The 12,937-nt window shown below is 37.3% G+C and overlaps 1 protein-coding gene across 2 annotated transcripts in view; it reads right to left on the bottom strand.

The window, feature by feature from the left end:
• Nucleotides 1-1,629: 1,629 nt before the first annotated feature.
• GLRA2 (glycine receptor, alpha 2) overlaps nt 1,630-12,937 on the bottom strand; it is a 210,184-nt gene continuing 198,876 nt past the window's right edge. For both annotated transcript variants that reach the window (XM_012649801.1, XM_012649802.1), the window contains exon 9: nt 1,630-1,908. In XM_012649801.1, the coding sequence (XP_012505255.1) occupies nt 1,630-1,908 (279 nt within the window). The remainder of the gene's footprint in view (nt 1,909-12,937) is intronic.

Here is a 12,937-nt window from a genome sequence, read left to right as displayed (position 1 = left end):
ATTCCATTCGTGACAAAATCAGGATAGGTAGCTGGATGAGTTGGTCTCTTAAGTTTTTTTTTCCACCTTAAGATTTTATGATTCCTCAGTGCTTTCTATGTCTCATATAAAGTACCCAGTGTTGTTATAGATTATGCTCACAATGGCTACTAATGCTCCCATTTCCCTATTTCTACAATGAGAATAATGTACTTTTTTCCTTTCTTCATGGGGATACCATAGGCATCAATAATATAATAGCTCTATAAATGTGTCAAGCTTATGAGGAAGACCAAATACAAAAATCTAAGTTATCATTGTCTTCTGAATCATTTACATTTTAATGCAAAAATGGAAAGCTTCTAGACAAGTCTGTGGCACACTTAGCTTTATTGAAATTGTACAAATGCTTTTTTTTAATAACCCCTTTTACAACACATGTAAAATTTAATTATTTCCTTATAGTTTTACAGGTTGTCTTTTATCTGAGTAAGCAAAAATACGTTTTTTTTTTTTTTCTTACTTAAAACATGTAGCCAGGATTCAAACCATGTAGCTCTGGTACCAAAAAGGCAACAGGTTATGAAAATCACAGTACAATTTCAAAATTCTTTAAGTAAGTCAAGGATATTGAAAACGATATTCACTTAGATTGACAATAGAAATCATGGATCAGTCGACATTAGGACTAATAGTTACACCTACAATGAGAGCAGAAATGGAAAGTTCAAGCTAATCTGAGCTACACTGTTCAGGACACACCATCTCAATAAATACTGTGGCTAAGTGGCTGCAATGGCTAAATCACACTTGGGCACTTGAAGTTGCACATAAGTATAGCCAAAGCGAAAAAATATGTATAGTGTGCTAACTTGGATCTAAAATAAAATGAGCACTTTTTTTTAAGAGGGTATACTATCAAATCAATTACACGATACATAATTTAAACTCCAAATTTACATCCAGGAGAGAAAAATAATATTAAAATGCACACCTAACAGACAGTAATGTAGAAATTTGTTCTTCATCATTGGTGTTTATTTGTTGTTTTCTGGATAAGTAGAAATAATTTACGACCCACAAAAGGATTTCTCAGGTGAAACACTAATTACAGACATTGTAAAGAATGTAGCTTAGGAGGCTTTTTTTAAAAACGAGGCAGCATTTTCCTGAAAAAGTTTGGTCCTCAACTCACTATAGGCTAGTCACTATGGTCAGATGGTAAGCATTTTCAAGGAGTGTGTGTGTGTGTGTGTGTGTGTGTGTGTGTGTCTGTGTGTGTGTGTGTTTTAAGCTAACTTGTCAGTACCAGAATTAGTCAAAGCCAAACCAAACCAAAAAAGTAAACAGCGTTCTAGAACTTGACCCTGCATATCATATCTGATTGATGTGTCATCTGAAAGAACAATGCTAAAGACTATGGAAGGGAATTATGCTCACGTGATTCTGCAACACCTTAATTTTATGCAGTTTTCTTCGTTGCTTGCATAACTTGTCTTTTCTCATGTAGGTGCCAGATAACCCACCCCCATGACCCTCCCTCCCCCCTCCCTCAATCTTCTCCTCCGTCAAAGTGATATAAAGACAATTTCACTGTGTATTTACAAGCACAATGCTGAGGCAAGAAGGTCCCAGGTCTGTAGGGCACATCTATTTCTTGTGGACATCTTCATGCCGAATGATCTTGTATGTGATCCAGTAAAAGATGTTGAAAATGAGGAAGGCCAATGGGAAGGCAGCTCGAGATATTGTGTCAATCCTTTTTGCCCGGTCCACAAACTTCTTCTTGATGGCATCTGCATCTTTTGGGGGTTGTGGGAGCGGGTTGGCAGGTGTGGTCTTGACAGCTGTTCCATCTTTCACTTGGAGGCAGTGACCCATCCCATAGCCACTGAAATTAAAACGACTTTCACGAGTAGCATCTTCTTCCTGGGAGAATAAAGACAGAGGAAGCACAGATTGGTTGTCAGTCAAGTTAGACGGAAGATGCTTAAAATTTTTCAAAAGTAAAAGGATAAATCACAGTTAACTGGTGGTGTGGGAGGCTTTTGGAATAGGGAGTTCTTTTTCAAGTTCAACTCAATTATTCATGGAACAGATACAGTTCATTAACTTTTCAGGCTGAGAAATTAAGGGTAAGAATAATGACTTTGTGGTCATTTTAATTAACTAACACACAGAAATACCTACATTATATTCAGTACTGACTTTCCCAAAATCTAGTTTATTAATCCATAGATTCAAACAGACTGTTTTAAAGCCAGTTCTTCAAATCCCAGTATTACACTATAAATCTATGAAGAAGACTGCTTGTTCATTCATTCATTCATTCATTCATTCAAAAAGCATTTACTGAGCCCCTGCAGTGTGCCTGGTCCTGAGTTAGGAAATTCTAGTATTATGGCCTGTTCACAGCCCAGTTCCTACATTAACACTAGCTTTAATGTTGATGTTAAATCTAAGATGAATCCCTTAAATGTACACCTGTTTCCCCTCCAGCCCTCTCGTTCATCTCAGTTATATAGCAGAGATTAAATATTCATTATTTGGTGTAAATATTTCCACTATGGCTAATTTTTTCCTGTGTCAATTTTTAACATTGATTATTTGGCTAGTGAATCATCTCTACCATATTTAAACATGTGTCATTTTAGCTGATGTCAGTGATATTTTGTGTTGATTTTTTCTACATGAATTAGATAAAAGACTGAAAAATTGTATTTATTCCTCAGCATAAGGACAAATAGCCTTAGAGACAAGGATCTGGGTGTATGGTTGGGTCAAAGAGGGAACACAATGGTGTGGTTGTAAAGGTGGGATTGAAATGACCTGCTTCATAACAATTTAGCTGTAAATAGCCATCGATTGAATCATCATCTGTAACTAGATTACTGCCTTCCACAATACTGTGCAACCCCTTTGAGTCACTAGAAGTGTTAAACTCTTTATCTTTCCAGATAATAATGGTTATGTTTCCCAAAAGACAAGAAAACTTGGTATTAATTTTATTTCATCAATGTTTACCGCATATCAGTAGTGCCTTCAGCCTCATATAAAAGGTATACTAAATGAAGGACTTATAATATGAATGACAGCTCAACTATAACTCAAATAGTACGACAATGACAAAATTGTATTTCGTATACTGAAATGAGTTTTTTAAGTTCAATAGCAGATCCCCAGAGAGGTAAGAAAGGTGAGAGCTATTTCAGTTAATTATACTTCATCATGTGCAAAATGGGGAGCGAAAGAGCATGCAGTTTAAAGAGAAGTGCAAGGACTTCAGAATGGGTAGATTAGATTATATTAGGTCATTAAGTATGAAATGTCCTATTTCCTTAAGTACTAAGTTTGATGGTTGCTATCTCTGACATTTCACTTTGACATTTCTGGGGTTTTTTTCCCTATTGTGAAGGTACACCCTCAATCTTTCAAACACGTGTTTTGGCTTGTGATTATCTTTCACATTTTTTTAGAGCAATTTTTGCGAAACCATGGATAAGTCAAAAATTCATGTTATTTTTGAATATGAGTTCCATCATGGAACCAATGCAGTACAGACAGCTCGAAATATCAATGAAGTGTTTGGGAAGGATGTGGCTAATGAATGCACAGTATATCAATGGTTTGAGAAGTTCCATTCTGGTGATTTTAATTTTGAAAGTGAGCCATGTGGGTGACCTGAGACCAAGGTGGATAATGATGAGCTGAAAACTAGTGGAAGCGAATCCATCTCAACCTATGCATGAATTAGCAGCAAGGTTTGATGTTACTATTCGAACAATATTGGAGCATTTGAAACAAATGGGCAAAGTAAAGAAGCTGGACAGATGGGTATCGCATGAATTGAACGAGCGTCAGAGGTGAAATCGTCTGGAAGCTTGCCTTTCTTTGCTGTCACAACATACAGGCAAACCATTTCTACACTGTATTGTTATGTGTGATGAAAAATAGATTCTGTTTGACAAACACAAGCATTCAGCACAATGGTTGGATAAAGATGAAGTATCAAAACACAGTCCAAAACTGAATATTCATCAAAAAAAGCTAATGGTGTCTATTTGGTGATCCAGTGCTGGTATTATCCATTATAGCTTCATGAACCTGGTCAATCGATTACAGCGGATGTCTACAGCAACCAATTGGACAAAATGATGAGGATGCTTGCAATTAAGCAGCTGAGATTGGTCGGTAGAGATAGGTTAATCCTCTTGCAAGACCACATGTTGCAAAAAACAGTGCTGCTAAAACTTCGGAGGCTGGACTTGGAAACTCTCTGTCATCCACCATATTCACCAGACCTTGCACCAACTGACTACCACTTCTTCCAGGCTTTGAACCACTTTTTGTAAGGAAAACTATTCAGTTTTCAACAAGCTGTGGAAAACGCCTTTTGAGATTTCATCGCCACTCGCTCCCAGGCTTCTCTGCTGCTGGCATAAATAAGCTCCTCTTAAGATGGCAAAGCTGTGTCGATAGTTTAGGTACATACTTTGATTAATTGTACTGCTTCTTATTTGAGATATAATAAACTAAACTTTTGATTTGAAATCAGACATTTCATATTCAATGACCTAATAGTATATGTGCTCAGGTGAGTAGCTGCAGAACCTGGAAGGGTGGACAGATTGGCTTCCATGTGGCTGAAGGAGCTCAAGAAATTTCACCCCAAAATATGACTGCTTGGTATAAAAAATATTTTGAATTAAAGGCCATTGGAGATTTTAAAAAGTACTGGAAGGGGCTTTTCCTCTGTCTGCATAAACAGGACTGACCTTTCCTCTATCTGTATAAATTGGACTGACCTGATCAAAAGATCAGTGGGGGCACTTGATTTCCTTTCCTCTCCCTGTTATCTCAATATATTGCAGGAAAGAAAATCAAGAATGCAAGCCGACCTGGCTTAAATTATTTTAAACACAACATCTGTCTCTCAGGTTAATGTAATTTGCAGAAAGAATCATTTACAAGTCAATCTGTCTCCCCATCCATTTGTCCTCCCTGGCACCATTTGTCACCCCTAAACAGAATTACCTGTACTCCACATTTCCCCTCCCCTCCCCTCCAAAAAGACAGGTATAAAAATATCTGAACTTCATTGGGATATGGGGTAATCACTCTTGTGATTCTCCCCATGTGCATGGTAGTGGTAAATAAACCTTTCTCTTATTAATCTGCCTTAATTGTGAGTTGTTCTTTCAGCAAACTTTCAGGGAAAAGGCAAGTTTCCCCTCACCCCTACATGGCTCACTTAGCTAGATCAGTACTCATGTGCCACTTCTCTCTGTGGGAGGCACATGCAGCCTGAAAATGAAGAAGAGAATTTAACAGAGTCCTTGGGGCCTTTTGTTTATTGAGATTGCCTGTTGTGATACAGTACCTCTGGTGAGGCCAGCCCTAAACATGGCTGACCATTTTATTGCAACCTGGCAATGACTTGGAATTTGAGCTGGAGAGATAGAAAGTGTGAATAATTATTATCCTTCACTGTGTAGATCTGATCTCTAGGAAAATCAGGCTAGAAAACAGAAGGCTCATTTATTTGATACATTGGTAGATCTTATTAATGAATATACCTGGTGTTACCAATAAAAGACATTAATTATAACCTTTAATCAACCCAGATATGTCACAAAAATTAGGCCAAAGCTCTTGTAAAAAGTAACTGTAAAACTACTACTTTATAAAGTCATCTCTCTAATAATTTTGTTTATATGGTATTGTCCTACACAAATTAGCTCAAGGCATTCTAATTTCTTAACAAAATGTAATAAAGGATTTTTTGTTCAACCATTAATTATTGAGTGTTGCCTCTATGACAAGCATTGTGCTAGGTGCTGGGAGACAGTTTATGAAGTTGAACAAGGGCTCTACTTGCATGGAGCTTTCAGAAGCTGGTGGAAGAAGCTGACCTAAAGGTATTATCATATAAAGAAGCTAATCAAGAAAATCCAGCCTGACATTTGAGTACTCCCATGTGCTCAGCTATATAGACTTAATATTGAAGACTTAAATTAGACTCAGATTCAAATATTAAATCTGTTTTCTTTGCCTTAAAATATGAATGATATATTTTATGGGTACAAAAGTTTCAAATAAGTGAGCCTTTCATAATCATTATAGTGTCATCATAACTATCTGAATACTTATTCAGTGCTTAGTGAGAAAAGGAAGCATACAGGAGGAGGGGACTTGCTTGTCACATGGGTTATGGTCAGTCTTGGACTTTCCAGCTACTGCTAATTGCTAATTAGATTTCAACCTATATGTGAGTGAAGTAGAAATGGTGCCAATTGGTTTAGCAAAGAGAGATCCAGATTGGGAATTTGGATACTATGGTTCTAGGCCTGACTCCAAGGCTTATAAGCTGTGTTGATTTTAGGTAAGCTACTTATTCTTTCAAGGCCTCAGGGACCTCATACCAAAAATGTCAATCTGCACTAGATCTGTGGGTTTCACCTTTGGCTTCTGGAGAACTTCTACAAATACATGTATGCCCACCTCCCCTCCTAACCCCTTCCAGACCAACTGAATCAGAATTTGTGGGGATGAGAATTTAGGATCTATATTTTTAAAAATCCAGTAACTCTAATGTAAAATGTTGGAAACCAGTGTCCTAGATGAGTTCTAATGTCCATCTCTAAAATGTACAACCTATTCTATATTATTAAGTCTAAAATTACTTTTCAAAGGGAAACACCCCCTCACAATACATTTCCCCTCATCTGCCCAAATTTACTTTGCTGTTTTTTCTTTCCATATCTGTAAAATCTTGCAAATTACAGTTCTCACCTCTATAAACACTTAGAAACTCATGATTAAGCATATAGTTCACTGCCTGAGTGAGATAAGGTTCTTTAAAATTCCTAAGCCCCTAAAGAAATAGAAAGGGTAGGTAGGTAGTAAATTGTGTTTAGCACACAAAACAAAAGGAAACACAAATATACATGTTCACATTTCTTTTCAGACTGACTCATTTGTTTAATTTCTATAGTCTTTCCCTACATACTGTGAATGGACAGTGGAAGAGATTAACTCATTCACTCATTCAATTAACTACCAGAGCTAGAATAGAAGGATGTCAGGTTAGAATCTCATTATGTTGTACATTGCCATGCAAACTGTGGGTGCTTAATAAACATTTGCTGAATAAAAAACAAAATGGAATTTTAAAAGGGTTTTCCCTATGCTTGAAAATACTTTCCTCATTCATTCAACAGGATTTCAAATTATGCTTCTGAGCATAGTTACAGCTAATTAAATCAATTCTTTAAAATTCTCTGCCACAAAAATAAATCTGTTGTGGGTAGAAATTATCCATTTAATTTTTCACATGCAAGAGGTATAAATGCTAGTTTAAGGATTTTCTTGTTTACCATTATGACTCATTCAATGCCTTTTAAATATACAACCTTAAATTATTCACATCAAAGGGTGTGGTTTTGATTCAGAAAACATAACTGAAACCAATTTGAAATTTGGGGGATATAATAAATGACTGACTTTCTGACAGGTTCAGAATAAAATGTTATGGTAATATGGTAAGACTCCTATAAGAGGGCAAAATATAGATGAGCTTGAGTCATGGATAAATTGAAGCTAAAATAAAGAATAATCTGTAGGCATAGCTCAGTTGAGCATATTCACAGGGCGAGTCAGATCCTCCCAGTAAGGGAAAAATTTTAAGCATGTATTCTCCATTTCTTCTAATTAGCTAGGAATCCAATTAGTTAATTATCCATTATCCACTATCTTCAGTAACTGAGCAGTAAACACTTCTACCTGACCCCTTTTCATTATTCATTGAGTAGTCAAATTCCCACAGAAAATAAATTATCTGGTCAAAGTTTCAATATGTGCAATTTTTATATCCTATTTTGATAAGATTTCCTTAAATCCTGTCTTCTGTATCAAGCACTGCCATGGCACTATGCAATTTGTTTGAGATTTATTATCTAACTTTATTTATTTTATGTATCAGTTTTACTTATTGTAAAATTTACTCATTCCTGTGTTTGGAGTATTTCTTGTCTAGATGTGAATTTGGACCTCAAGCTCACCAGAATTGCATTGTATTAATAGTAAATTGTTTGTCATAAGCAAAATATTTCAATATAATTAAAGAACATGGTACTTATAAAAGATTTTAGTAGTGTCCATATTTCTCATTTTTCTCTTATGCCACAGAGAGGAGGAAATAAAAGGACTCCTAAAAACTAGGATAGGGGAAAATTCTTTCCATTGCATTTCTCACCCAGATTCTTTGATTGGACTGAGTCTCCCTTCTGTTGGAACAGGAAATTTCTCAGTTGGAACTGAAGGTTGTAGTGAGCTTCAATCAATGCAAGGACATAATGGACTCTCCAACCCTCCTTAGGAAACAGTGTGAGTCTAAATACAATGGGTTTTCACCAAAAAAGTCCCCTGAGCAAATGATGGTTAGATGATGCTTAATCACGAACCTAGCAAATGTCCATTACCTAGCTGTGAAAAGAATGGCCTTGGGAAATTCTCTTCAGTTCTAAGGCCTCAATTCCCTCCTCTCTATCATGGGGACTTGGAAATAGATATGAATAATAAATAACATTTATTGATTATGACTATGTATCATGAAATTAAAACTACAGTCAGTTCTATCACCAAACTGATCCTACATGTCACATGTCTCCTAGGGAAGCTAAGGTCAAGAGAATTTATGTGGCTTCCTACAGTTATATTGCTAATAAATATTGCAGCTGAGATTCAAATTCAGGTCTGTCTAATTCCCAAATTGTCTGATTCTAAAGACTCTAAAAGTATTTAATTTATGTGAATTTTTGCCGCTATCAAATCCCAAATGGCTTTCATTCAAGATTATGGATGAAGAGTCTGACTGAGTTTTGCAGAACAACAAAGTTGAAATAAAGTAAACCAAATATATCCCCTTGTTGCTTAATGAAATATGATGACATGAATTAAAACTGTCAAAGTGTCATTTTAAGAAGATTGTGAAAAGCAATTCTTCTGCAAGAAAAGCATATTAATGTATCATTTCTTTTTCAATGCAGCATATTTTTGTCATTGATTTTTAAAGAAGGAACTTTTGGGATTTATTTCTTGAGCACCTGCCGTTCATTTTCATATTTTTAACAAATATTTATTGGGCACCTATTATGGGCCAGTTATATGGTGGAGATACAGAAGTGAACAAGAAGATGAAAGTCTCTGATTTTTTTGGATTTTATATTCTAGAGGGGAAAACAGTGACAAGTAAACAAATTATATACACGCACAAACATATACATCTCCACATACATATATACATGCATATATACATATATGTGTGCATATACACACGAGACACACACATACACACACAGAGGTAATGATGGGTGCTTTGAAGAAAAAAAACTGAGGCAAGAGACTTAAAGAGAGGTGAGTGGCAGAGAAGTGGATGTTTAGATTGGGTGGTTAGAAAAGACCTGCAGAGATGCCAGGCACTGTGCCATGTGCTGAGGATCCAGCAAAGAGCAAAATAGATCCAATTCTTGCCTTCAAGGAGTTCACAACCTTGAGATGAAGGAAAACATTAATAAAATCACATGAATGTATAATTACTATGATAAGGACTCTGGAGAAAAATTAGAGGATGCTATGAGAGCCTATTGAAGGGGAATCTGAAAAATGAGAAGCATTGAAGAGGTAAAGGCAGGATTGGGAAGTGTCTGAGATGGGAGGGTTTACTGCAATTGAGGGATGAAGTTGAGACCTAGAATACAGGGTGAAAGTGGGGTGAGACCAGGTTTCAGAAATGACTCAGGGGCTAGATTATATAGAGCCTTGTAAACCACTGTGTCTATATGGAGCTTTATTTTATGAACCAATAGGAGATTTGCAGGCTTTTAATGGGGATTACATGAGATAATCAGATTAGCATATTGAAATAAATGTGTTGGTTTGCAATGTAGATGACTGTCTGGAGGAAAGCAAAAGTGAATCTTCTAACTAGGAAGACTAGTTAGAAAGCTACATCAATGTTTAAGATAAGACATGTTAATGATCTGCACTAGGGGTGGTGGTGTAGGTAGAGAGCAATGTGCCAACTTGAGACATGGAGGGACAATTAATAGATCTTAGAGATGGATTAAAAGCTGTCTAAGTTAACCTCCAACTTAAAGTACTAGATGGATAATAGTGCCATTCAATGAAAAAGAAGACACTAAAAGAGTATCATATTAGGTTGGGGGAAGATAATGTTGTGATTGAGGTGCCCTTGAAACATTCAAATGGAGACATGGGGTAGGTGATTGTATGAACAGCCTGTAAGAGAAGAGACCTCACCTGGAGATATAGACTTGTTATATGTTAATGCATGACTGGCAATCTTTTCTACCTAAAACTGTTGCAAGGCATAAAAATATTGAAGGTGACTTATGTTAAAATCAACCATTAGCCAGGACACTTAAAATTCTTCTTTTAAATACTCATTGACTTCTTCCCAGATATGGTAATACTTGAAAATAATTTTGGATTCATAATAAATCCTTATTCTGATGCTGAGGATAAAATGAAATTATAAGTATCATTCTGCAGGTCAGATGAATATTCCAAAGCAAGCTTTATGGAGTAGCCATGGTTTGGTGTTGAGGGTTAGGGTCGAGACATGAGAACCCCAGGAGTGGGACAGGACTTTGCCAAAGAGCAACCTGTGGACATGTCAGTTAACTGAGCAAAAGCTGCTCGACCTTGAGGGGGATATTCCACCGATCAGGGATGTCTGCAAACAGACCTCGCCTTGAAGCCTGAGGGCTACAGTCTGGATGTTTGCAAAGGGACCTGGACCTGGGCTTGTAATCCGAAGGTGGAGGGAATGATCAAAGGATGTCAGCACAGCAGATGAGCAGTTTGCTATTGTAAGCCTGAGGCAATGTTCCTATCTCTCTCCTGAGTTCACATCTCAGTAAATGAGGAACTAGATAAAGGAGAAAGAAGATCTCTTTGTTCCCATTTAGATTATATGCCCTACTCCTAACCCATGAGCTTTTCACGTGAAATCATTGTAATCCATAACATGAAAAAGAGAATAAAAACGGGTGCTAGACTTCAGTCAGTACCTCCCAGCTCACGGGAATGCTGGTCGTCCCCTGACCTCCCGCACCCTTTCACCTTACTTTGTGTGTCCGTATCTTTGTCTCTCCCATCTATTGCAACGCCCATTGCCCGGGGACCTGATTATATCGGAGGCGTCGCGAACCCCCGATAGTTTGGGTCATGTGATGGGATCCCCTACACTCATCCTACAGAGCCCTTTCAAACTGATCTGTGGATGGCATAGTGGCATATTACCAAAGCAAAGAGAAGAGAAGCAGTTCCCACTTCTTTCTCCTCTGTATGCTTCCATCTGTCATATAGAAGTCACAGTCTGTATTACATTGTGTTTGCCAAACATGGCCACAACAATATCTCCTATCCCATGTGCTTTTTCTGCAATGTATTATTAACACTCTTTCCATTGAGACTAGGGGTCTATCTCCCTTCCCCTTGAGTCTGAGTGAGTTTGTGACTTGCTCCTAATCAACAGAATATAGTAGAATGACACTAAGTAACTTCTGAGGCTAGGTCATAAAAAGTGAAGAAGCTTCAACCTGGTTAGCTAGAACTTGTGATTGGAACCATGAACCACCATGTCAGCTGTCTAGCTGCCCTAAGACCATCATGCTATAAAGAACTCAAACTAGCCCATGTGGAGATATAAAATGGAGAGTCCCTGAGACTACATGAAGAGAGAAAGATGCCTCACCAGTCCCCAGCTGTTCTAGCTCCAGCTACTGTCTAACTGCACCCAAAGGATAGACCCAGAGCCAGAACTGCCCAGCTGAGATCTTCCCAAATTCTTGACACACCAAAAGTGAGGGAGACAATAAACTGCTTGTTGTTGTTTTAAGCCACTAAGATGTTGGATGATTTATTATGCAGTAATAGATAGCTGCATAGACAATTGATGCTATATAAAAAACCTAAATGTGGTGGTCTTTGGGACCAGGCAGGAGGCAGAAGGTGGAAGGGCCTCAAGGAGATTATTGGAAAACTGGGAGGAGAGGAAAGCAGTTGTTATTGAAAGCTAGAGGATACTGGAAAGTTTACTGACACTATTTACTGTAGTAATGTGTAAAATAGAAAATATACATAATAAGCCTGATGATCTAGCTAAGGAGATTTCCAGGCACAGTATTGAGGATACTGGTTGGCTTTTAGCTGCTGATACCAAACTGAGAGAGGACAAAGAAGAACTGAAGAACGAGCTATTAAGTGTCCAAGTAGAAGTTGGAGGAAATGTAAAGAATCTGGAATAAGTATTTTTAGCCTGCAAAGGGTTCTAAAATAAGAATGGGTCTCAGGGGAAATACCATATCCAGGGTGAGGCTGTAAGATTCTTTGTTAATGCTTGAGAAATATATAAAGCAGCACCTCATAAACTCTTTCAGACAGACAATAGGCCTTATAAGGATAAGAACATGCTGGGAGTTAGCTACTCTCCCAGTAAAACAGGTCCCAGGCAGGATCGTCACAAGAGATTTGGAAAAAATAGAGACAGAGACAAAGTATAGTTTAAAGTGATGGGGGAGTCAGGGGTCCTCCAGCATTCCCATGAGCCAAGAGGTCCTGAGTGAAATCTTGTATCAGTATTTATTAGTACAGCAATTAGTTGTTAGTATTTGCAGATTTACGTGTACAGATCATTCGTTTAGGTTTTAAGGCTCCCCAAAGGTTTCAAGGGACCCTTACCTAATTCTATCTACGTGAGCAAACGTTTACAAAATTTTTCTGAGATAAACTTCTTAAGTCCTAAGTTAAGAATAGACTTAGCTGAGTATACAAGTTAAAGATAAAATTGCCAATTAACAGAAAAGCTAAAGCAGAAATATAAAGACCATATATTTCTTTATCTAGTTTCTCATTAACTTAGACATGTGGTTAG

This window comes from Propithecus coquereli, unplaced genomic scaffold (assembly GCF_000956105.1).
Source record: "Propithecus coquereli isolate 6110/MARCELLA unplaced genomic scaffold, Pcoq_1.0 Scaffold303, whole genome shotgun sequence".
Lineage (NCBI taxonomy): Eukaryota > Metazoa > Chordata > Mammalia > Primates > Indriidae > Propithecus > Propithecus coquereli.
Note: the sequence above shows the minus strand (reverse complement) of the source record. Positions and strands in the feature narration are given on the sequence as shown.